The 25334-nt window shown below is 44.9% G+C and overlaps 2 protein-coding genes across 2 annotated transcripts; both read right to left on the bottom strand.

Annotated features, from left to right (window-relative positions):
- Positions 1-40: 40 nt before the first annotated feature.
- Positions 41-11151, bottom strand: MPV17 (mitochondrial inner membrane protein MPV17). The gene is made up of 8 exons (XM_044660996.1): positions 11082-11151; positions 10171-10245; positions 2986-3101; positions 2655-2747; positions 2419-2514; positions 1979-2011; positions 1699-1751; positions 41-324 (listed from the first exon to the last, which is right to left on the bottom strand). Exons 2-8 carry the CDS (start codon positions 10238-10240, stop codon positions 255-257), a joined length of 531 nt encoding a protein of 176 aa, XP_044516931.1. The 5' UTR covers positions 10241-10245; positions 11082-11151; the 3' UTR covers positions 41-254.
- A 2413-nt stretch (positions 11152-13564) lies between these two features.
- Positions 13565-25017, bottom strand: GTF3C2 (general transcription factor IIIC subunit 2). Its single transcript, XM_044660995.1, has 19 exons — positions 24938-25017; positions 23942-24225; positions 23376-23733; positions 22536-22824; positions 21973-22067; positions 21696-21773; positions 21473-21571; positions 20120-20347; positions 19809-19920; positions 19446-19554; positions 18671-18696; positions 18364-18493; positions 17424-17568; positions 17160-17321; positions 16899-16986; positions 16407-16535; positions 15822-15974; positions 15592-15699; positions 13565-15268 (listed from the first exon to the last, which is right to left on the bottom strand). Exons 2-19 carry the CDS (start codon positions 24204-24206, stop codon positions 15050-15052), a joined length of 2793 nt encoding a protein of 930 aa, XP_044516930.1. The 5' UTR covers positions 24207-24225; positions 24938-25017; the 3' UTR covers positions 13565-15049.
- Positions 25018-25334: the final 317 nt, after the last annotated feature.

Raw genomic sequence — 25334 nt, 5'->3', positions numbered from 1 at the left:
TGGGCAAAGACCACATAACGGAAGCAAAAGAAGCAAGAGATACTCATAAGTTTTTATTTTCTCAAACTACCTGCAAGGTTGTACTATTTACATGGGGGTGGGGGTGGGGATTCATTTCAGTGTTCCATCCCAGAATTCCTTTCTGTCCAGTGGCCTGGAATCCTGAAAACTGTTGGGACTGCGCTGAAGTCATCTGAACCCATCCCAGGGTCAAGAGGTATAGTTTCAAGGAGGGGGCATGAGGACAGGTAGACTCAGGACTGATGTGACTTCCAGGATAGGTAGGTGTTCCAGATAACAGCAACACACTGGACAAAAGCCAACCTGAAGAACAGGAAAAGCATTTCTGAAAACATAATAAAGGGGGCAGGGACAGGGATGAGAAAGACAAAGGAGAAGGGCAATGGGGGGAAAGAAAGAGAAAAGAGAGAGAAAAAAGCAAAGGGATAGATTTTCTCTCATGGAAAACTGGCAGAACTTAGAACCTCATCTTATTACCCGAGTCCTCCCCTACTCTTTACCCCCTTAAAATAGTACCAGCTCAGAACCATGGTTTATCCAAGACAGTGTTCTGGAGCCAACAGAGGCACCAAGGGCTGTACCATGGGAAAGCACACCTGCCTCCCTAATATTACTTTTTTTAACCCTTACCTTCTATCTTAGTATCAATTCTAAGACAGGGGAATGGCAAGGGCTAGGCAGTTAGGGACAAGTGTCTTACCCAGGGTCAAACAGCTAAGAAGTGTCTGATACCAGATTTGAACCCAGGACCTTTTGCCTCTAAGCCTGGCTGAGCCTAGTTGCCCCTGCCCAACATTACTTTTTAAAGATAGAGTAGAAATTTGCTCCTTTTAATAACCATTTTATGGCTTATAGTTCATGCACTTATCCAAATGCTTTTTGAGTATTTCTATTTCCTCCCCATACCGACTCTTGGGGTAGTGACTTTCATAAGTTTACGACCTGCTTCATGTGATGGTATTTCCTTTTATTTGCTATAAGTTTCCCAAATTGGCATTTCAATAGGCTTCCCTTCATCCCAACATTTCAGGATTTGGGGGTCCATGTTCACTGTATCCCTGGTGCACATGGTTTTTATGCATTTAAGTTTTTTCCTCTTAACTTCCCCCTTTCCAGACTAGAGATCCAATCACAAGATCACCTCCCCTCCAATTATTATTATTTTTTTTGCATTTCTCCAGTTGTCTTCTTGAGGGTTGGCAACCAAATTGTATGCTACCCACCAGTTTTACTTAAGAGTGATAAAATATTTTCTCTCACTGATGAGACTGGCATAGCCTACCTGGCCTCCTGCCCTACCTATCTGCCTAACCTAGGATGCAACAGCCTGTACTCTGTCCTTCCAGCAATGGCATCAGAGGTGAGGGACTCAGATGGGCCAGGAAAAAGGACTGTGGAAGGAGAATATTTTTTAGTGTTCTGTATGAAATTCAGAGGGCAGACTGTAGAGAGTTCTGGGAGGAGTAAGAGGTTCTGACTAAAACACAAAGGAATATGAAGAGCCCTGACTGGTGGGCAGAAGATTTCAGTTTGGGATTGGGGGGGAGGTTAAGGATAGAATGAGAATGAAGTAACTTTCAGACTTTTATTTCTGCCCCTGAAATATCATGGAAGATTTGGGGAGCTGGAAGTTGGAGTTGTCTTGAAGGGTGGTGTAGAGATGGAATTTTTCCCTACCTGTAGGCAAGGGGAATAAGGTAGAAATTGGCCAACTGCACAGTAGGCCAGATCTGTAAAAGAAACATAAAGAAGAAGTTATTTCTCTGTGAATGGTATTTTTTAGCCCCCATTCTGGTGAAGGAGCCTTTGCCAGACTCATCCCAACCCCTGGGCATGTAAACCCAGTCCAAGAGGTAACCTGCTCAGGCCTATCAAGTCATCCCCAGCTAAAATTCAATCCAGAGAAGGCCCAAGCCCAGGTCTTTCCATAGCCTTAAGGAGAATAATTGTCTCTTACATAGTAATTGGTGATGAGGGCATCAGGGTAATCCTGAAGAAGCAAGTAAAGAAAAGGTTAAGTCTTTCACTCCCTCCACTTGGCACCATGCCCTATTACATTCTCTTCTATGAACCCCATGAGAGCAGGGATCAGTCTTAATTATCTGTGACCCTCCCCCAGGACCAACCACAGTGTTCTATTACACTTTATTTCCTACTTCACTTAATAACTGAGTGGTTTTCAATGAATGAGACCTCTTGGTATTCAGTGGCCATGAACAGTCTTATACCACAACTGCCTTTCCCCCCTATCACTGGTTTAAAACTTACCTGTTAACTCTCTGAACTTCTAATATTCCTAAATTGTTTTAATTCTCCTATATTCCAGTGGGGATATCACAGATCTAGCCAGATGCTCAACAAAATCCCCTATCAATCTAGTTCAGGTTCCATGCTTACCCGCTTCAGTCGGACCCAGTTGTCCTTGACTGACAGTCCATCAAATGTACCAATTATTGGGAGCAAGCATGCCAAAAAACATGGGGCAAAGCCCCCCTGAAAGAAAAGAGAATAGGAAGAAGAGAACATGTGAAAGCTCTGATGGTCATCTGCCAAAGAGTAATTACATTCCTTCTACACAGATCCATATAGTCACTGCCCCTTCTGAATCACCCCACTTCTATCCCTCTGCTCACCTGATCTATTACCATCTTCTTCAGTGCATCCATCTTGGTATTGCCACGGATGAGTCGATCCAAAACCCGATACCAGCCACCTACCACAGGGCCCTGAAAGCAAACTCAGGAAAACAAACAAAAAAGGGAAACTTTAGTTAGTAAATAGTAATATTGTTTTCCTCAAAAAAAAAAATGCAATCACACCACAGGGGAAACAGCTGAGGAAAAGGAGAGACGGGGTTTATAGGCACGAAGAGATGGAGGTCAAGAGCCTGGAGAGTACAAGGGAAGATGGAGATCTGGGTCCACTGTCCAAATGACCAACCTGTCCACCACAGGTGTGACTCACCACAAAGCTGCAGCCTATAAAAGCCATGGTCAGGGTCCTGTGGGCCTGGTGCTTCTCTAAACCACGTTTCTCTATTAGCTGCTGAGAGATGATGTCACCTACACCCATCAGGGACCCTGGGGGTTAGAAGATACTGTCAGGCTATTTCATGGGGAATCCAAGGGAAAGCTGAGTTTTCTAAAAGATGGTGTGAAACCTATTGAGCATAAGGTTCTGGCAATTACTGCCTTCACTTCCTTCTTCCAAGGGTCTTGGGGAAGACATCCTATTTTTTAGGCACTGTTCTAGACTGAGGGTCCCTCCTTGGTTTCTTGGTTCCCTACCTCAAAGGATTGTCACCAAGGGTAGCTATGTCTTTGCCAGTTAACCATTGGGATGAGGAGACTGTAAGTAGGGTTCCTTGAGGTCATTCTTTCTACTTGAAGGAGGAAATCCTTTCTACTTGAAGAGCTCTGAGGTGATCCTGAAAGTATGTAAAGGACTCACCAGCTACAGATATATCTGAGAGAGAACTTCAAATGCAGTTGGGATTTGAGGCAAAGTGCTGTAGATAGGGCACAAGTAGGACCATGAAGCCCGAGTTTGATTCCTGGCTCTGACACAAATCCCAATTTGGCTCCAATCAGAATCTGTCCTTTCTCTAGGTTTCATAGTCTACATGAAGGTAGCAGGGTACAGTGTAAAAAACCCTAGCTGTAGAATAAAGGGACCTGGTTCAAATTCTATCTCTTTCACTTGCTATCTGTATGACCTCTGACAAGTCACTCAATTTCCTTGGGCTCATTTTTCCCAGCTTTAAAAATTGGGAGATTGAACTTGATGGACTTTTAAGATCCCATCAGTCCTAGATCTATGACCTATGATCTATAGGGAACAGAACAAATGGGTCATTTCCAGAAACACTCTAGGGCTACTGCAAAAAGAGCAGCCCTAAGGGAGTTAGATGAAACAGACCTTGCCTCCCTCTGGCTTTCAGATAGCCACATACTATGGATGCCTCCTCACCTCGCAGCCCCAACTGGGTTTGGAAAGAAACATTTCCTCAGAGGCTTTGAAGAGAGAATCCAGAAGCAGTGACAGAAGCCAGTGGAAAAGGGTCCCTGTGATGCCCAGGAATCCATAGGCTCCTGCAGTCAGATGCCCCCACACAGGTCCTGAGACAGACATCATTAACACTGACTGAATGCCTAGTGAGTGTGTGGGCTATGAGGGGCTCTAATTCGAATGTGTATGTGTGTGCATGCACAAACAGAGAGGCCTCTGTGTAAAGCATAATCTCCAGCTTTCTTATGTGTCTTGCTGAGTAATGAAAGCACCCGCCTGGAGCCCCTCAACAACTAGTGTCCCTGTGCCCTCAATTAGAACTGGGCAAACACATCCCTCCACCCCAACGTGTATCCTGGCTGGCTCTGACGTCCAGGCTGGCTGCATGATCACCATTCTGGCTCACATACCCGGTGCACTCAGCTCTTTTCCCAACTCCCACGCCGTGCCCTAAGAAGTGGACAAGCCATAGCCAATAGCCAATTGGGTGAGGCTAGGAGCTGGAAGAGGTTAGTCAGCCCTGCTGGCACTCTTACCCATGAAGCAGCCCCAGGACTTCTTCCAGGGGAGCCCTGCACAGGCAGCCTGGCTATTATCTTATTCGTATAAGTTCCAAAAGGGTGGAGTTATTCTCCCCATAGCAAGGGCAAAGAGAATTAAATTAACATTTCTTCTTACAGGAGCTTTCTTCCCCCCCCCCCCCAACAACATCCTCCCCATTTACACATTCAAACTGGGACTCAATCAGACCTAAGAATGGAAGCGGAAGATTCTAACAGTGGGCCATGGTACAGGAAGAAGAGGGGCCCTAGAAGCTTGTTTATTTGTTATCCTGACCCTCTAGTCCTCCATCCTATCACCTGCCTGTTCCTTCCTGAATCCACTCAGAGTGGTTGGAGCTATGAATATACAGGAAAGAAAGAAGAGAACCCATTACCCAGCTGAGAGAGGTGATGGCCTCAGGGTGCAGAATAAGACATATTTTTCTGGATATAGCCCATGAAGGAATTTGTTTTTAGCTACACCTATTTGTTACAAGAGTTTTGTTTTTCTTTTAATGAGGAGAATTAGGATTAAAATAAATTTTTGTTAATTGGAAACAAAATAATTTTATAAAAAAGGAACAGAAGAAAAAATAAAGCAGCACCTACCAGGAGGCAAATGATTGGGAAGGGAAGAAGAGGTAAGCCCATACCAATTTCAGAAAGTGTTTGAGGTCAAATTTGAAACCTAGTCCTCTAGACTCCAGGCCTGGTGCTCTCCACTGTGCTACCTAGCTGCTCCTCCAGCCCTGTGTTCTTGGTAAATGATGGGCCAGCAAGTTGCAGAGGTGGAAGATGGTGCTTTGTCTAGTATGCCCAGCTGGGACAATTTTAACAAATATTTATTAAGTATTGAATATAGAAAACCTGTGAGACACTGGTAACAAGGAGACATAAAGCTTGGGCAAGTCACATTCTTTGTCCTCACAGAGCTAATAATTTTGTTTCACTCCAGACTGAAGTGGGTCCCAGACTTCCTTTTCATGTTGGGGTGTGGGATGGGTTTCTGAAGCTACCACCACTCTGGATCTAACTCCCAATTTGGATTAGTTTTATGATAACTGAAAGGCAGGGATGTGCAGAGGATGAGGTAAGCAAGGACTTTACCTTGGGCCAGTTGTCCTGAGGGCCCTGGTGAAGAGGTCCAAGCCTTGCCTTAGGCTGAGAGAAGAGGGAGACTCGGGAATTTCTCTATGCCATAGCCTCAGCATTCATTCAGTCCAGGGTCTGGTACCCCACTAGCTCCCCTCCCAGCCAACTATATCCTCTAGCAATATTCCCCTGCAGCAATTTCCTATTATAAAATACAAACTTCATGTGATGTTTAAAGCCCTCTATAATCTAGCTCCAAAATGTCTTTCCAGCTTGATCACATATTGTTCTCCCTTTCCCACTATTTCAGCCCAAATGGCTGATAGATTCTTCTCTGGACACACAATCGCCCATTTCTGACCTCCAAGCTTTGTCCCCAGGCCTATAACGCTTCCCTTCTTCTCTTCCACCTCTTAACACCCCCCCTCACTTTCTCCAAAGCACAGCTCAGGTGTCACTTCCTAGGGCAGGACCTTTCTGGAAACTATTTCCTATTTCTTTCGCATGTATTTTGCTTTTGTACTAGAGGCAGCATATTGTAATGAACAGAGAACAGGTCTTAAATCTGGGAAGACGTGGGATCAAGACCCATCTGTAGACTGCCTGGGTAACGAGTCATTCGGCCTCTCTGTTCTAGGCAATTCTCTGAACCTATAAGTTGTGGGAGAAAGTGCTAATCTCCACACATGCCAATGAAGACACAGATCCAGTCCTTACTCCAATATGTATTTAGTGATCTGTGCACACATTCTTTTACCCTGGGAAACTCCTTGAAAGTAGAACTATTTAATGGGTGCTCAAAAAATGTGAGCTGACTTGAACTGAAGATACAAACTCCCAAACTGCCCCAGCTTCTTGGAGATCCTTCAGGATGTGTTTGGGTGCAGGACCTAGGACCATTCTGATATCCGGATCCAGTCTCATTCTTTCTAGAGGTCTAGGGAATGGAGAGGTGGAGGGTGACACCACTAATCTGAGCATCTAACCTGATGACTCTTCATAAAGCAACAGGGCAGCTAGGCTGTGAAGCCCCTAAGCACCGCTGGGCACAGAGCCCACTGGGCAGATAGCTGGTGCAGGCAATGACGTCATCTTTCTGGGCTGGGGCCAGGTTCTGATGCTGTCACTCCCCAGAGGAGCCAGTATGGGAGTGGGGAGGAAGAAGAGAAAGGGAAAAAAGGAGAACCAATCCTAGGGGGCTGGTCCATTCAGGACCCCCAGCAGCAGTCCTATGTCCCCCCTCTAGAAGATCAAGTCAGGGGATCTTGTAATCAGGGGGAGCCCTCTCTGCCTCTCTAGGACTGACCACAATTCAGAGGTCAAAAGGGATTCTAGAGGCAGAAAAGGGAAATCTTAATAGTGGGTTGGGAGAGGAGCAAAGATAGAGGTAAATGAGAAAAAGAAAGAAGGGTACAAATCTCCTCCGAGGACTGAAAATAGGAAACGTGTCCTTGAAAAGCAGGAGCCCTGGGTGGGACAGAGCCACCAGTGCTGCCAACTCACCAGCTCCCCCTTCTTCTCCCCAGGGGCCTCTCAGGAGATTAAACAGTGTCAAGGTAGGGGCTCAGTCTGGCAAGAAGCCCAGGATGAGCTGGAAGCACAGGACAAAAATGACCAGGGAGGGGAGGAAAGGAATAAGATGGGGCTTATTTTTCATGCTTCAGGAAGAAGGGTACCCTGAGAGCCCTGGGGTCTACAGCTTCCTGCCCTGGCTATTGAGTCACATTTTGCCTACACACAGCCACCTATTGCCCTTCTGAAAAGGAAAGAAGGGTCTCTAGGGCAGTGGAAAACATAGTTTTGTAAGTTGTGGTGTCCAGTCTAGACCAGCAGAAGCTAAATCCTAGGATTTGGGTTCTGAAACAGTCTTGGGAGGTTGGGAGGATTCTTAAGAATCTTAGGATTAAGAAATGAAAGAGATTTTAAAAATTTACAGCCCCTTCATTTACAGAAGTGACTTGCCCAAGGATACACAGGCAATAGGCAGCAACCACTAGGATCTGACTTGAATGACCATTTGCTAGGGACATTGTAGAGGAGATTAATATTCAGATATTGAAAAGGTCTTTCAAGAACCTTTCAACTTTGAGACTGGAGATTTTGAGAACCCAGGTTCTCCTTGAGTCTACATCCTGTACACTTTCTACTATCAGAAAGAACCTATCCCTAAGAATCACAGAATGGAAAGGTGGAAGGAACAATAGATTAGATCAGTGGGGCCTCTCAGTTTACACATGAAGAAACTGACTTTCAGACAAGTGAAGGCTTTTATACAACCAGTCAATGAAAGAACTGAGACTAGAATCTGGTTCTGTAGAGTCCAAGGCAAAGGCTCTTCCCATTACTTTGCTTCACTTCCCAGGGAATGTGAGTTAGTTCCAGTATTCCCAGGGGAATTTAATTCCTATTTCTGGCAAGCCCAGAATGCCTGGAACGGTGCCAGATACAGCCTCCACAAAAGGGAAGAACAAGGCTGACTCAGTTTCTCCAGGATCCACAGGGGTGATATAATAACTGCTGAGCCAGAAGGAGATTCCATTCCCCCTCCCCAGGCTCTCCTGGTCTACCCTGAAACTCCCCTGAGGTCTGATCAGAACAAGATCATTCTCAGACATGGCAAAAGTCAAACCCAATGCCATACAAAGAGCTTGTGAGATTGGACCAGACACTACCCAGGGGTAGAATTCACTCCTGGTATGTTCTGTGGGGCAGCACAATGGGTGAGGGAGATTACGGTTCAAATTCCACTTCTGACATTTAGTAGCTGTATAACTTTGATCAAACCATCAAATCTCTCCATCTCAGTTTTCTCATTTACAAATAAGAGTAATAATGTTGTGGCATCCAACCTTACAGAGTTTTGTTATAAGGATGAAATGAGAGAATATATTTAAAATAATTTGTAAGCCACACAAACACTATGTAGATTTAATCTATTATTAATAACAATACGAATAATGGGTCATTAATGTCCAGAAAAGGGTATAGAGGACTGCAGTTTGGTCTCCCATGTCTGCAGTTTGGTCCATTTCGAGCAGTGTTCGCAGAATGTGGAAATATGAGAGACTTTCTGGGAAACAGGGTATTTTGGAGATCTAGAGAGTCTAGGTATACCTTTGGTTCAGTTTGTAGCCTGGCCCAGAACAAAACCTTCAAGACAGAACCTGGAACTTAACTGGCTTCTGCAAAGGAAATGACTTGGAGAAAGCTTTGGTTCTCAATCCTATCCTGGTCAGATGTCCAGGAACCGGGGACCCCCAAGTATGGGCTACTCATTCCACTACACTCTCCTCATGGTAGGATTCTCAAAAACAATCCACAAAATCTCAAGCTTCTTTTGCATGGCCAGAAGACACTTTCCAGGTTCACTACCAGGATGTGAAAAGAAAAGGCAAAGGGGTCATCCCTCTTTTCTCCTCAAGTCCACCCTCAGATCTTCCTCCTGGCAGCTGCCAACTCTGGACAAATGTAGAAGCTGGCCGGGCACAGAGCCCAGCGTGTCAGTTCCCATCATGGCCACATAGTGCAGCATGAGTCACCACACACACGCAGCCCAGGTGAGTCACTGCCCTGGCGGGCACACCGAGGACAAGACATGGGGTGGTCAGACACAGTGGGCTGGGTAAGGACCCAGGGGAGTCTGAAGCAGGGGAGAAAAATGGGAAGAACTCAGATACTCACAGCCACTTATTTTAGACTCTGGGGTTGATGTGGCAGTAAATAGGAAAAGGTCTTTAGCACCAACTCCTACTCTCCTCTTTCAACAACACCTGGACCCTTTCTAAGCTCCTTATCTTAAATGTCCCAGAATCCTATCCCAAGGCAAACCCCCATGGTCTGGGCTATGGTCAAGACCCTTTCATCTAACAAAACTTACTTATGTATCTATCATCCCTTCAGGGCCCTATGCCCCAATCTCCAAGGATAGCTCATCTGTTAAAGGAAAGTATTCATAGTCTCTAGTGGGTTACTTTCCCCAGTCTCTTCACACAAAGGACTGACTCTATAGGAAATCGTGGGTCCCCACAGTAGGTCTCCAGAGGAGGTTTTCTTGGGTGAGCTAAACTTTAAGTCCTCAAATCACATCTCATGAATGGCTTTTCCTTGTACCATCACCTCTTTTAAAAAGAGCCACAACCTGGACTTCTGGTCGTGAGGAATGAAGATTGTGATAAGAAAAGCATAAAGAGAAAGAGAACCTTGGGGAAGGAAGGAGCAGGTGCTTGGGGACCAACAGGGACTGCCTTTCAATCCATTAAGGATGACCTCAGCACCAAGGTAGATTGATTATGGGGAGAATAAACCCTAAAAGGACCTCAGGGAAAATCTTGTTTAGATTATACTTATTGAACCACCTCATCCTGGTGGGTAGGACTAAGGAGAATCTCTGCTGTTGATGCCCCTCTGCTAGTTGGTAAACAGGATTGAGGGAGGTGAGAAGGGAATCCAGTTTCGCCCCAAAGGCACAGCCTGCTGTAGTCCCTCCCAGTTCCAGGAAAATACTCACCAGCTGTGATAACCTGTACCTTCCATGGGTGAGCAGCCAGTGCTTGCTGGTATGCCCGCCAGAGAATCATGCCTCCTATGGGAACAGGGGGTCCAGGGAGCACAGTTTTAGCGTTGGGATGAATCTCCCTTTCATTTTATAGGTGAGAAAACTAAGTCCCAGAGAGTGACTTGTCCAGCTAGTAAGCCGGAGGGCTGGGTCCATTGACTCCAAATCCAACATTCTTTCTATGGAAACATGTTGCCTTTCCTGTGACCAACCACATAAAACCCAGGCCTCCTCTCCCAGCACTCTCACTTGAGCTAAAAGAGGCTCCTAGTGGATGCCCCAAAGTAGGGAGTACGGCTGTGCCTCCCAGTGCCTGCTGGGTCTGGGGGTCGGTTAGGGGTCCGTCAGCAAGCATGCATGCACCTGCTAGTACCAGGCCCAAGCTAGGCTCTGAGTGATGGGAAAGGAAGAGCCCCTGCCTTCAAGGAGCTCACCTCCCACTAAGTGATGGATGGGATGAGGCTGTCCTGGAAGGGTCCTTAATGGGCTAAGCTTTAGGGCTGATAGACCCTCATGATTCATGGAGTTGATCTTCATTTTACATACGGGGAAACTGGGGCCCAGGGAGGTTAAGGGATTTGCACGAGGTCACACAACGAGCAGAGGTGAGATTTGGTCCCTAGTTCTTTACGTCGACACTGCGGGTGCCTGGACCGAATGCTCGCTGTCTAGGGGTTTCCACCCTTAAACAAGCTCTCGGGGTAGGGGTGGGGGGAGAAAGGGAGGTGCAGCGGATTAAGAGGGGCGGAATTCCACGTCCTCGTGGATCATGGGGGTGACGTCATGCGCCTGGGAGGGTGCGCTGCGCGTGCGCACGGGATGCGTCACCGAGAAGCGGATGAATGCAGTCCGAAACGACTCACCTGAGCTAAATCCCCTCTCCGGTAGACCCTTAGCTGCTCAGTCACAAGTGACTTCCGACGCAAGGCCCGCCCCATCCGCCTGGGGAAAGCTCCGCCCTAGAGCCACATACCTTTTCCCGCCCTGGGGAGTGGGATGGGTCGGGGGCAGCCGTCCGGCCCTGAGCCCCACGAAGCCACACCCCTTGCTCTTAAGGCGCATCCTTTCCCAATGGACTTTGACCCTACCTGAAGTGGATCAGGTCAGAAGCCTCCTGGTCCAACCCTGGCCCTATTTTGTAGAAGAGGAAACTGAGACCGGAGAGGGGACTGGATTTGCCCTAAGTACTGAGCAAATTAGAGGACCCATTTTTAGACATAACATGCCAGGGTGAGGAATGAATCTGTCCTAGGTCACTAGGGACTTAATCTTGGCCCTATTTTGTAGAAGAACCAGGGTCCAGAAAGAAGAGACCTGCCCTAGGTCACACTGCTACTCAATTGGAACCTTTGCACACCTTTTAGACTTCAGATTCAATGACCTTTCCTGTTAATGACCTTGAAGGACTCTACTGGTCACCTAAAAACTAAGCTCTTGTGCCTCTCCCTCTGGACCACTGCAAATTTTGGGGTTTCTTAAAGCTAGGATTTTCTGAGGGGAAGCTGCAATGCAATAGTCTTGGAAAGGAGAAAGTGGAAAGTACCCCCTCATTTTGCCCTAAGAAGCTGTCCCCTTTTCTTACCCTAGGTAAGGCCCCCCTAGGATTGAGTGGCTGGCCTGGCCATCAGGAAGACTCATCTTCCTGAATTCAAATCTGGCCTCAGACACTTAGTAGCTGTGTGACCCTGGGCAAATCATTTAAACCCCGTTTGTCTCAGTTTCCTCATCTGTAAAATGAGCTGGAGAAGGAAATGGCAAACTACTTCAGTTGCTTTGCCAAAAAAACTTCAAACAGGTTCATGAAGAGTCAGCTACAACTGAACAATAAAAAGCTTCCCTTTCAAAAGATTTATAAGAGATCATGAGGAAGACTGAAGAGGAATGGTTTTTGTGGGAGGTAACATTGTTACTGCTACCCTGGTCTCTGCAACAAGTTTCCCAGATGCCTTATTATTGTAGCCAATACAATAGATCCCTAGAACTGGTTACATACCAATCTCTCAAGAATCAGAGGTGCTCAGATGATAAGTGAAAGTGAAGACCCCTCCCCCCAAATTTTCTTTTCTATTCCTGTGGGTAAGCTGCCATCAAACACCACAATCCAGGACATTATCAACAATGAATCATTGAAGGAGTCTGAGTAGTCAGACAGGACAAGGAGAAAGTAGTATCAAAAACCCAAAGAAGTGAGTACCTCGGAGAAGAGTTAACAGTGTCAAACATCTAGAGATAGATACAGGATGAGGATTGAGAAAAGGCCATTAAAATTGGCATTTAAGGCAGCTTTAGTGTCTTTGAAAAGAGTAGTTTTAAATAAATGATGTCAAAAATCAGGTTGCATGAGACTTGAGAGATGGAAGCAACTGAGAATAGTTTGGCTGAAAAGGCAAGAGAGATATTTAACATGACAATCTGAGATTAGTCTAATAAAGGTTTTTTTAAGATGAGACATGGGTATTTTGTTGGTGGGAGGAAGAATCCAGTGGATAAGGAAAGATTAAACAGAGGGGATGATTGAAGGGGCAGTTTGATGGATTAAATGAAATTCTGGGATCAAGTACATACAGAAGGGCTGGCACTGAGAAGAACCACTTCATTATCAGACTAAAGAAAATTGTTGGGGGTTGATGGATGAAATTTTGAGATGAAGGGAAGAGAAGAGTTCACAGCAAATGGAATTTTTTTTCTTTAAAAAAATTGAAGCCTTTAACTAAAGAGCAGCAGATGAGAAAAGTGTGAGAAGTTTGAGGAGAGAAAAAAGGGGAACTCTGGGAAGTGGGATAATAAATTAGGGGCAGCAGAGACAATAATGGAACCAATCCAAGATTTGGATTTGACAAAACATGAAAAAATAGGACCAGGGGAGCAAGGAACTAAGAAAGTAGAGAACAGTATGGAACTGAAATGGTTATATTGGGTCAAGATTAGAAAAGGAGAGGTCAAAATAGGGATAACAGCCTGAGAAGATAGGGAGAGAGGGAAGGATTGGAGATCATAAGGATGAACAATTAGAAGGTATAGGCAGGCATACAAGGAATGATAGGTAATGGTCAAAGAAATGCTCATTTTTGCTTTTAGTTGAACACTTGTGGGATGGCAAGGTTCAGGGTGTGATTGATCATTACTATATGTGGCTGAGGTGAAGGAGGTAATGGGATTTTCGTGATTATGGTGTTGGATGGGGAGGGCAATATGCAATATAGATGTTGATATCTTCTAGTATTAGTGTAGAAGATGGAGTAGAGAAAAATGGTGAGTCAGATACTAAATTTCTTGAGCAAGGAGGATGACTTTGGGAAGCCATAGCAGATTTCTTTTTGTACTGTTTTTTTTTCCCCATCACTACTATACCTACCAACCTATCACCCACAGTAGTAGCCTTCCTTTTTAACAAATAAATATTGTGAACCAAAAACTTCATACATAAGCCCTATCTGAAAATGTATTTTTCGTTATGCACCTCTGCCAAGAAGTGGAAAGCATGAAATCATTTTTTCTGAAGTCATGATTAGTCAATAACTTGATTATAGAGTTCTTAAGTCTTTCAGAGAAAGTAGATTATTGATAATGAAAATTTTATCTTTCCTTCAGCAAAGGGAGAGAGAAGGGACAATGGTCCTCAGGTTCTAAATCCATCTGAGAGGAACATTAAGGTAGAGGTTAATTTTCTGGGAATCTGGGTATTGGAAAGGACTGATTAGAAAACCCATGCAAAGAGAAGCCCCCATGGATGTTTTCACAAGACATTAGTCCCCATTTAAGTGATGGCACTTTCTTATGGCATGAGAACCTTAAACTCTCTTCTCCTGCCACTCTCTTAATTCTTTTTCAGCACCACTAAAGTGGTGGCAAGGGAGCAGAGGAAAAACCAGCCAAAGATGCCGACATATGGTTGAAAAGAACAGACCCAGATCAATCAATATTACTCCTTCTCCCTAAGGAAACTGTAGTCATTTTGTTGTCACTTGGGTCATTTGTTTCTGTGCTATGACTACAATTGTGATCATGGGTGTTGGTACTTCCAAAGGTGGACATCCTCATCTCTACATAACCCTCTGTAATCTGGGGGATCCCACAGTCCACACTGTATAGCTGAAGTATGTGTGGCGATGTTTTGGTCTCTGTGAGTCTGAAACATCAATGTGGTTATCCTGTTGATTTGCCATCATAGAAGCTTCATTCCAATAAAATGTTGGAACTGCATTCCTCATAGCTCTGGGTGCAGGTCCAGATGTGAAGGACCCTTGGCAAAGTCTTACTATAGCTGCTCTACCCCTTTCTTCCCAAACCACAAGTACACGTGTGTCAAAAACACTCAGCACCTTTACTAAGTTCTGCCTACAAGTACAACAGGCTCAATATGAGCAGCTTGACCTCCAACCCTATGTCTGGCACAGGGTTGCTTCTGTCTTATTTGCTGAGGAGACTATAGAGTTCATGTCTGGACGCCCCCTGCCAGCAGGGGGAAGTGATTACAAGAGAACAGGTTCAGTCCAGAGTCCTGGGAATGTAGTCCTTATAGCTTAACAGGATGGTAGATTTATAGCTGGAAGGAACCTCCGAGGTCTAGTCCAACTTCTTCATTTTATGGATAAAAAAACTGAGGTCCTTGCTCAAGGTCAAATACATCATAACTGGCTGAACCAGGATTCATCCCTAGGTCCTCGGACGACAAATTCTACTGTATCATTCTGAAGTTGTAAGACTTGGGCAGGTTTTCAATTTTGGGAAGTTTCCATTTTGCTTGATTCAGAGGTGGAAATGTCATATGGCTACTATGTAGCATCAGGACCAAGGAAACCTGAATCCCCAGGGCTGCGTGTTCAATAAACTATGGGTCAGACAGCAGGCGGAAGTTGGTTGGAGGAAAACTGGGCCCCTGAGGTGGGGAAGGTGGCTGGAACATGGCGCTGAAGTGGGCTCTGCTTTCAAGCTGAATCCGGTGGCCCAAGGGGGAGGTAAGGCCACGAACACAATGTACTCTCACCAGTCCTGATTGGCCCCCAGAAACCAACCAACCATAAGAGTCCAAGTTTGGGCTGAAACGAACCTGTGTGTGAGAGAGAGACATACAAAGGATTCATGCTCTAGAGATACTCAGAAGTGAATTAGTAGAGAACAGACCATTATGGGCAAAAGAATCTGGAAAGAATAACTTATTTAAACACTTAACCTGTTCCTGATACTGACCCCCAAAGTTGTATAGAAGAGTATACATGTGAGTGAGTGAAAGAGACAGAGAAAATAAGTGTGTGATGTGGGGGAAGGTGAATCCCCTCTGAGCCTGTTTGTTTTCTCATCCATAAAATGAGTTTGGACTAAATGATCTCTAAATTCCCTTCTATCTCTAAACTGTTGATCCTATGAGCATACCTTGTGTACGGCCTCTAGCTGTAGCCTGTCAAGACAGAGTTGAGAGCGTCCCTCTCCTTCTTGCATTCGAAGTACTGGTCCCCTCTGAAGCAAATCTTGGAATCCACGCTGTAATTAAGCAGTGTTAAGACTTAGTATATTATACTGCCTGTGTACTAAGGACCTATACCACAGAAACTATTACTCCCTCTTCTACCCAATTCTTTGGCTACCCTCTGGACCCAGCTTACCAGGTCTGTGTCTCTGAAGAGTAGGTAGTGATGTTCGACTGTTTCAGCATAAGTTCTGGCCTTAGGAGGACCAGGAACCAAAGGTGAGGCAGCATGATGATCTTGGTCTTCAGATCCTTCCCAATAAGGCAGTAAATCTGCCTTGTATATGGGCTATAGGGAGAGGTCATAGGATTGGAGTCCCAAAACATTAGAGATAGGATGAGAGAAACTATAGCTCTAATAAGATTCATGGCCCTTTGAGGTTAGGGCAGGAAAGGCAAGTTATGGGAGAAAGAAATAAATTTAGGTCATAATCATGTAATTTGCCCAAAGCCACACCAAACAGTTGGTAGTAAGAGCTGGGATTCAAACCTCCCAATTCAGTTCATTCCTACTGCATCATGCTGCAGGTAAATGATTTGCCCAAAGACAGAGAGGTATTCATCTAGGGCTCTCAACCAACAATCCAATGCTCTTTCCACTGAACAACTCTAGCTGGAAGAACGCCTACATTAATTTCTATTCAGCCAGACTAGAAGGGCAGATTGGGCTAGGGGGAACCAGTGGATGGTGTTTCCATCAGATGCTAACTAAGATACTCACAAATCGGCGCTCAGCTGGACGTTTGACATTCATCGGGTTGAGGGCCATGTCGGGTAGCACAGCAGCGATGAGTTCCCCTGACATGTCCCCAGCAGCCACTGCCCCAAGCCAGTCTGACCCTGACAGACTCTACAATCAGACAGGGGTATTTGTCAGAGTCCTAACCATCTTCCTGTTTGACAGTGCTATGAGTGTTCTATACACAACATACTCCTTTCTCCCTTTCGCAGATAGCTGCTTGTCCCTTTCCTTGCTCTGTATAGCAATAAAATGAGTTCTTTGAAAGCAAGAGTTCTTAACCTTTTTTTTTAGATAGATCCCTTTTTTCAGTTTAGTAAAATCTATTCAGAATAATGTTTTAAAATGTATAAAATACACAATATTATAAAGAAAATCAATTAAAATACAATAAAAATATCCTAAAAAGCAGGGTCATGGACACCAGGTTAAGAACCCCCACCTAAGAGGATTAAAGGGTAAGGAAAGACTCACCCAGACAGTGCCTTTTCTAGGGGCAGTGAAATAAGCCTTGAAACCAAGGAAACCAGCATCGATGTAGTGAATCCCACAAAGCCCATAGCTTTGAGAGAGAGAAGGGTGTCAATCCTTACATAGCTTGAGACCAAATTCAGCCCTCAGAATCCCACTCACATCAGGCAAAAACACCCAACACCCTTAGCAACCTCAACCACCCACACCCACTGAACCTGCCCCTCTATTCCCAACTCCTTCCTTTTTCCCTGCCCTACATACGAGGCATAACAGTTGTCCTGAGCCACAGTAACTCCACTGTAAGGGAGCAGCCACGCCAGCTCTGTGCTTAAGAAGCGTTTGATACAGTTGATAGGCTCGTAAGGTCGCCTTAAATCCCAGAATTTGATTTTCCGGTCACTTCCAGCAGAGACTATAAAGTTACTAGGAAAAGATGGAAGAACAGCACATTACTCAACAGATCCTCTAAATGTTGACCAGTCCCATCCTTCATCTTCCATTTCCTCTGATCCCTCTGTTCTGTACCTATTAGCTTTGCACCACTGAAGGCAGCGCACGGCCTGGTCATGGGCTGAGAGGCAGTGAAAGGGATAGAGTTTCAAAGAGCCATCTGGAAGTCGAACACGCTGCAACAGTGATGTAGTGGGTAGGTTCCAGATTGCTATCGTGCCTAAAGTAGAGACAGGTACTAGTTATGAACCCAACAGGCCAGGGCCCCATCTCTCACTATTGCCTCCCATCCTGTGGGAATAAGTGAGACATCCTGAGTAGCCACACTTGAGCCACCCACTACAGCTACAATCAATTCAGCCTCTCCACCTCCATCCTCAAAAAAACAACGTTCTACTCTAAGGTTTCACCTTACCCACTAGATGGGCAAAGTTGGCAAAAAAGGAAATTGACAAATGCTAAAGACTGGGAAAATAGGTACATTAATGCACTGCTGATGGAGCTATGAAATGGTCTAGCTATTCTGGAAAAAAAGTTTTGAAATGACCCCAAAACTATTAAACTGCATATATCCTTTGACCCAGTGATATTATTATTAAGTTTATGACCCAAAGAGATCAAAGAAAGAGGAAAAGGACCCATATGTACAAAAATGGTCATAGCAACTTTTTTGTAATGTCAGTGAATTGGAAACTATTGTGTGATAAGAAATTATAAAGGGGATGCTTTCAAATAAATCTGGGAAGACACAGATGAAGGGAGTAGAAGCAAGAGAACAATTTATACCATAACACCATTATTGTAAAGACAACTTTGATCAACCCAACAACCAAAGGACTCAAGATGAAACATTCTTCCCACCCCCTAGAAGAGGTGATGGACTTAGTGTACAGATGAAACAGTTTTTGGAATACTTTTTTTTCCTTTTTGGGGGGTGGGGAGGAAGGGAGTGCAAGTAAGAAAATGCAGATATGAAAATAAAAATTTTTTACAAGTTGTTTCTATGTCCACTCACCATCATAGAACCCAGCTGCCAGATGCTGATGGGGACGAGTTGGCATCCAGGCAAGGCTGAAACACTGGCCACACTCAGAGGGTTCTCCTGCTTGTACTGAGCCCACCTGAAGAGAGGCTATGCACTGAACCTGTATGGTTAAAGAAAAGTGAAACTTAGTAACATCTATTTTGGAAAAGACTCAGGGCATACTTTAGTCAGGAGGTAATATCCAAAAAATTGGCAGCAGCTGGCATGAAGGCAACTTGAAGGAAAGTTAGAGGTTAGGTAGAGTCTCAACTAAAGAGAAACAGATTCCTATACTCACCTTATAGATGGCTGGTTTGAGAGCATCTGTGAGGAAAGAGAGATGACATGGTAAGGAATGGGAGACACAGGCCTTCTTGGAGTCCTCTATAGCCTATGGTTTCCTATTTTTAATTTCTTATTTCTTTACAGCTGCTTTAGCTCTTCTTCCCTCTACCTTCCTCTCCTCTGATGGGAAGGTAAAATGGCAAAGCAGGAGGAAAACAATGGGAAGAAGGGACACAGGATTTGAGAGGAAGGGGGGAAAATTACAGGAAATGTGGGACAGAAGCCCGATTCTCCCCATTTGTCAGTAGCAAGCCTAGAAGATTTTTTTTTGTCCAAACTCATGATTTCCCTTAATTGAGGGCTCTTTCCACCAGACTGACAACTGTTCTGCTATTTTAGTTTGAGCTAGTGGACCAGTGATAGTGGAACAGCACTAGAGGGGCTAGTGGTCAAAAGTGATTTGACCAGGGTCACATAGCCAGTGTATGATAGAGGCAGGACATGAATCCAGGTCTTCCTGACTGAGGCCATCTAACCCCAGTACACAATTTACACAATTGATTAACCACAAAAGTGAGAGGAGAAAAAAATGTGAAAGTAAGATAGTGTATTACAATTATACTGTGCAGCCAGTTTCTAAAAGAGTAGAAGAGAATTAGTGTATGTGGCTAGACAGAATTGTATAAAGAATACTGCAGGTAAGTGAACCCTTACCAAGATCCATGGTTTCCCTGTGCTTTGACTGATACCTCCCCCAAGGGGCTTGGAATCCTTATTGTCCCCCTTACCTTGAGGCTGTAGGGCCAGAAGTTCCTCAGGGTGGGGCAGACTAAGCAGTAGTACTTTTCCATCTGAACAGGCCAGAGCCAGGAGACCCAGCCGTGGCAGGAAAGGAGCCTATTGGATAAGGTTAGGGCAAGAGCCAAATCTTCAGACTCCTACTTTAATCATCCCTGATTTTATTTTCCTCTTAGAAAATTTCTTAGTTTGCCTCCCATAGAATCCAGATATCCCAATTCTCTCAAACTATCTTTCTTTCACTTTTACCACCCACTACTACCCAACTCCAGGAGCTCTCAGGGATCTTCTTGAGTCTAAACTCCCCTCTAGTCTAAATTCTATCCTCATTTTCTCCACAATACAGAAAGCACCTTTCGAGAAGTGCTGGGCAGCTCCCAGCCTCCACTAGGGCAGAATTTGAGGTCCCAGATGCACCCATGATCACAAGCGATGCCATAGGCAAGGTAAGCCTTACTGCTTGGGCTGGAAGAAGATGAAATAGGGAGAATGTATGGAAAGTATTCTTGCCAATATATCACATTCAATGAAGCAGAAACTTGATTTGTAAGGAAGGTGTCTTCCCCCATTCCTATAACAGTTTTTTGTAGCTTTCCCAGCCCCACTATTCTCCATCCCCTCTCCAGTCTGCTCTCCCCTTGCAGGATTCCCAACCCCACCTCACCAGCTTTCTTGCTGCAATGTCCCAAGGTTCCAGAGCTGTAGAAGCCCAGGGCCTTCATAAGGCCGGCTCAGGGAATGGGTTTCATTCATGCTGGGGCTGCAGAATAGTGCCACATATTGGGAAACGACTGCACCTTCGGGTACTGGGCACCATTCTAGTGCCCATAGTGGTCCCCCTGTGAAGAAGGACACATCCCATCGCTCTGGATGTGGTGCCAGTGAGCTAAACCTACAGAAAAAAACATAATATTGAGACTTTAGGTAGGATATAACTGGATTGAAAGGGTTAAGGAAGGGATGGATATATGTTAGTTTTGATTCAAAATGAGATCCCTGAACTGGGATTATTAGTTATGAAATGAGGAAAATCTAACACTTTCCTCATAAATTATATTTAATGTATATTAACTTAAATAAAAACTAATAATTTAAAGCATAAGAATAAAAACTTAAAGCAAATAAATTCATTGATCCAACACCTTACTTGTTCTTACATGTTCTAATCTATCATCAATAATGAATCTTAAGCCTAGACTAGACTTAGATGATATGGCCTGATTCCTAGATTTCTGAACCAACTTGTGCCTTATGCACTCAGTATTTGTTTGTTCCAAGCATATCACAGAACAAAACTTAACTGCTGTGTTGGCCTGAAAGCCACCACTCTTATCATAACCTTGGGAGCAACTATGACAGTGATGGTGAACCTATGGCATAGGTGCCAAAGATGGCACACAGAGCACTCACTATCAGCACTCAGTGGACCTCCTCCTCCCACCCTCCCTCCCCAAGAGTCATAGAAAAGCAGATGAACTTGGGCAGAGCTGAACCCCTCCCCTTCTCCACCTTGCCTGATGACATTTTTTCACATCCCTGACCCTTTGCTTAGCAGCCCAATGGAAACATACAAGGGGTAAGGTGGGTGGCTCACAGGCAGCAGAGCTGGAGTGGGAGCAGAGCTGGAGGGGAGCAGAGCTCTCAGGCCATTCTCTTCCCCATCTTTACAGGACTGAGAACATTCCTTGCTTCACCCACTCCTCTGCCCAGCAGCCCAATGGGAACACTTCCTCCTTCCCCTGTGTGGGGTAAGGATGGGGCACACCCAACATTGATGGGGGGGAGGGGCATGCCATCCTATTGGGGGGGCTGGCACTCCATTTCTAAAAGGTTTGCTATCACTGACCTATGACCACTGTGGTCCTAGAACTCACACCATTAGAACTAGAATAACTAGTCCTTTCCTAGGGAAGAAGAGGATAGCAAATTATCATCATATTTCTATTTGCTACTTTTTCTGCCTTTATCCCACAGGCATGTAGAAGAAACAGATGACACTAAAGCTAATCCATCTTACCTATTTATTCTATAGAGAGTGCTGTCCTCAGGAAGGCCTTCCCGTTGTACAGAGAAAAGAGGAGACCTCAGCTCCTGGGGCAAGTAGGATGCTGCTTCACTAGAGGAGGGCAAAGGGGGAACAATGAGTCCTCCTTATATCCTCACTGATTCAAACTCCCATTTCCCTCCTATAATTTTCTCTCTGTGAATTGGTTAATTTAAAGGACACCACTCAAGCTTACCTTTCAGACAGTAAGTGCCACTTCAAGGCTGAAGGGATCCATTCAGGAAATTCCCAATGTGAATGGTTCTGTTCTCGGCTAAAGGGACAAGAGAAGAAAGGGTAGAACCAAGGTCCAGAGTTGTCCCCTTCAGTCATTACTATCATTATAGCCTCACTGAAGTGTTAGCTCTTCTTTATTTCCTCAAAATCCATTTTCTATTTTAAACCTCTTAACTTTCCACTCTAAAATACTCCCTTTACCACCTGCTGTTTCCCCATCATCCCCAGGGTCTCACAGGCTCTTGGTGAGGTTGAGGCTTTTCCAGACAGGAGCCATGATAGAATTCGGAAGCCCATTGGGAGCCATTCCCCGACACTGTTGTTTCTGTTTCTGAAAGATAAAAGAAAGGAGAAAATTTTATATGCCTCAATTTCCTAGTTGCCTCTTTTCCCATTAGGTCCACTCAGCTTCCTGCCTGTCAACCACACAGGTACCTATTTATCTGTCCTGTTACTTCTTCTTTGTTTGCTTAACTTGATTAAAAACAACAACAACAAAAAAAAAAAACAACCCTTACCTCCTGCCTTAGGATCAATAGTGTGTATTGGTTCCAAGGCAGAAGAGAGGTAAGGGCTAGGCAATGGGGATTAAGTGTCTTGCTTAGAGTCATACAGCTACAAGTATCTGTGGCCAAATTTGAACCCAGGACCTCCCATCTCCATGCCTGGCTCTCAATTCACTGAACTATCTAGCTGCTCCCAATCCCCTCTTTTTTTGTGAAATTAATCCTTCTGGCACCCTGCTGCCCCCTGGTCATCCTGACAGCTGCCCTAATCCCCCATTGCCCTTTTAGGTTACCCCTGAGGCAGACCCACGAAGACCAGTCCCTCGAAGTGCTGTAAGATCCAAGTCAGAGGAGCTCTCACTAGGTACTTCACTTTCTTCCCCTTCTTCAATCTCAGCCTGAAGTACAAAGTCAGCATCCCTTGCTGAATCATCTCCTTCTTCTTCTCCATGCCAGGCTGTCCGCCGACGGCCTTGGCTTCTTTTAGGTTGGCCACCCATTTCAGGGTTCTCAGGACAAGAGACTGGGGCAGGCAATGCTGATGAGAGTTCTTCAGCCAGTTCCTGAAGGTACAGAAGTGCCCTGTGGAATAAGATCAGGTCAGGGGCCACAGAAGGGAATGAGAAGTCACAAGGGAACAAAGAAGCCACAAGAAGGGAGAAAAGTAGGGATGGGGATAAGAGCTAAAAAAAAGGTATGGGCAAGGGAAAATCTCTTGAATCTATACTGTGTTCCCACCCAGACCAAGACATGGGAGAACATTAGTGGAATGTAGGTAGGGTGGAAATTATAGAAAAGGAACTACCTAGCCTACAGTTAAAGAACAAGAAACCAATAAGGGGGTAACCATATACTTGAACAAAGGGAATCTTAATCTGAAACCCCCACCTTTAATCCTCATAGAGACTAAGACCTTCTCTCTAACTCAGAAGCTTACCCAATTCTTTTTTTGGTCTTCTGGTATTACTCAGAAACAGCCTATTTCAAATGAGATAATAATTGTAAAGTGCTTAGCAGAGTGCCTGGCACATAGTAAATGCTATGTAAATTTTAGCTATTATTCCTTCCCACATCAGGCAAATTACTGCTACTATAACCATCATTCCCCCCCAATTCAGCCCCACAATTCTCACACTCTAGCAGCTCGACGTCGGGGTCGTGCTCCTGGTTGGGCCTCAGGATCTTCAGGAGGGCTTTGTGGAGGTGGGGGTTCAGGCTGCTCTAGCCCCTTCGACAATTTCATCAACAGCAGCTCAGCTTTTGACTTTCGACCCCGCTTCTTAGGGATAGTAGTAGGTGGAGGGCCAGATTGATCTAGGGGACCATGTCCCAGGGTCCCTGATGGAGGGTTGGGTTGCGGTAAAGTAGATGGGCAGCCACCCTTAGCCCCCACTCCACCCTTCTTTGGGCCTCTTCGAATTCGAACACCCTTTTTCCGGCCAGTCTTTGGGGTCTTTGCCTTTGAGATCTCTGGAGTCTCTGAAGGAACGTCTACAGAAAAAGAGGAGAGGCTATGGGCAAGGTGCCAGTCCTCAAAGCCACTCCACCCATGCCTAGGCCTCAATCTGATAGACTTTCCCTGAGATATAAAGAGGGGATAAAAAAAACAAAACAACAACAACAAAAAACATATCCCAGGTCTTAGATTTAGTTATCTTTTTTACCCTGGGTTGAGAAAATGGAGGGACAGGCTCCATACCTTGCCATTCTGGTTTGGAGATGTTTTCCTGCTCTGGATGAGAATCTAAGAGGCTTTGTTTATCAGAGGGATCCTCAAGTCCAAGAGAGATTGAAGGCATCATTATGGAATTATCATCACATGTTGTCTTAGGCCCAAATGTTGGGGTCTCAGAGACAACTTGGTCTGTTACTTCTTTTCTAGGAGACTCCGTCACAGTAGTTTCCCCCATCGGGCTGGCCCCTCCTCGTGTAACACAGCCAACTCCTAGGGCATCCATCAGCATTACTCTTCAGTGGTTACACCTGCATATATAGATGTGTCTAATAAGTCAACTAAAGGAGACAACTCCTTGTTTGCTCTGCTATTGGCTTTGATACCCTAACTCTGCTTCTGCACCTCATTCATTTCCTACCCCCAGCCAAGCTTCTTCATTTATCACCATTTTCAGGAGACTGAAATGGTCATGTTCATTCTTCCAGGGACTAATACCAAATAGCTAGAATCTGATTATGAAAACCCTTGTGAGATAACATTTTACTCCGGAATGAATGCAGTAAGATATAGTTGGCATTTCTACCTATGTCTATTACCTACCTAGACACTGAATTTAGAAGGCATTTATGTCAGGTCTAATACCCCACCACCTGCAATATGGGAATTTAAGGGTCTTGAGTGAAGGTGCTATCAATTCATGGCTGTTCAGCAGTTGTGTTAGAGAACCCCATAAGCCCTTTCTGAGCATATACTCAGAATGTACTTGTCCACTAGGTAGGTATTCAGGGAGCCCAGACCAGAAAATATAGCACCTACTATGTGCCAAGCATTGGGTTAAGGTCTGGGGATACAAAGACTTAAAAAGGAGACAGTCTCTGTCCTCAAGAAATATGCACTTTGGGGGGAGATTATTACATAGATAAGCAAACCCCAAATATATACAAAATAGTTATCTCCCTCACAGCCAACTCCTCTCCACTCATATCACAATCACCCTAATTCTGGCCCTCATTACCTCACCTGGACTATGGATAACCTAAATGGTCTCCCTGCATCCAGCCTTTCTCCACTTGAATCCATCTTCCAGTCACCAAACTGATATTCATAAAGCACAAATCTGACCACATCACATTACTTCCCTCTTCAAGAAGCTTCAGTGGCTCCCTATTGCTTCTGGGATAAACACAAATTCTTTTGTTGGCATTTAAAGATACTCACAACCTGGTTCCAGCTTATCATTTAAGGCTGATTATATATTACTTCTCCTTATAAGCTGTACATTTTAGCCAAACTGGGCTACCTGCTGTTCCCCAAATATGCCAATTCATGTACCATCTTCAAACCTGTAAAAAGGCTATCTTTCATACTTGGATTCCTCTCCCTCCACCTTCTACTTCTTGGAACCTTAGCTTCCTTT

The sequence above is a fragment of the Gracilinanus agilis genome, chromosome 2 (assembly GCF_016433145.1).
Source record: "Gracilinanus agilis isolate LMUSP501 chromosome 2, AgileGrace, whole genome shotgun sequence".
NCBI classification, from domain to species: Eukaryota; Metazoa; Chordata; class Mammalia; order Didelphimorphia; family Didelphidae; genus Gracilinanus; species Gracilinanus agilis.
The sequence above is the reverse complement of the archived record's forward strand: the minus strand, read 5'-3'. Positions and strand labels throughout refer to the sequence as shown.

What these genes read in the sequence shown, in the direction of transcription:
- MPV17 (XM_044660996.1), bottom strand. Translation starts at nt 10,240, where the DNA reads ATGATTCTCTGGCGGGCATACCAGCAAGCACTGGCTGCTCACCCATGG. An exon ending in AGAAGATGGTAATAGATCAG is followed by an intron (nt 2,515 to 2,654) that starts GTGAGCAGAGGG and finishes CTTTTCTTTCAG; the next exon opens with GGGGGCTTTGCCCCATGTTT. An exon ending in CCCTCATCACCAATTACTAT is followed by an intron (nt 1,752 to 1,978) that starts GTAAGAGACAAT and finishes TTTCTTTTACAG; the next exon opens with ATCTGGCCTACTGTGCAGTT.
- GTF3C2 (XM_044660995.1), bottom strand. Translation starts at nt 24,206, where the DNA reads ATGCTGATGGATGCCCTAGGAGTTGGCTGTGTTACACGAGGAGGGGCC. An exon ending in GGCAGCTGGGTTCTATGATG is followed by an intron (nt 17,569 to 18,363) that starts GTGAGTGGACAT and finishes TCTCTACTTTAG; the next exon opens with GCACGATAGCAATCTGGAAC. An exon ending in GTCCAGCTGAGCGCCGATTT is followed by an intron (nt 15,975 to 16,406) that starts GTGAGTATCTTA and finishes CTCTCCCTATAG; the next exon opens with CCCATATACAAGGCAGATTT.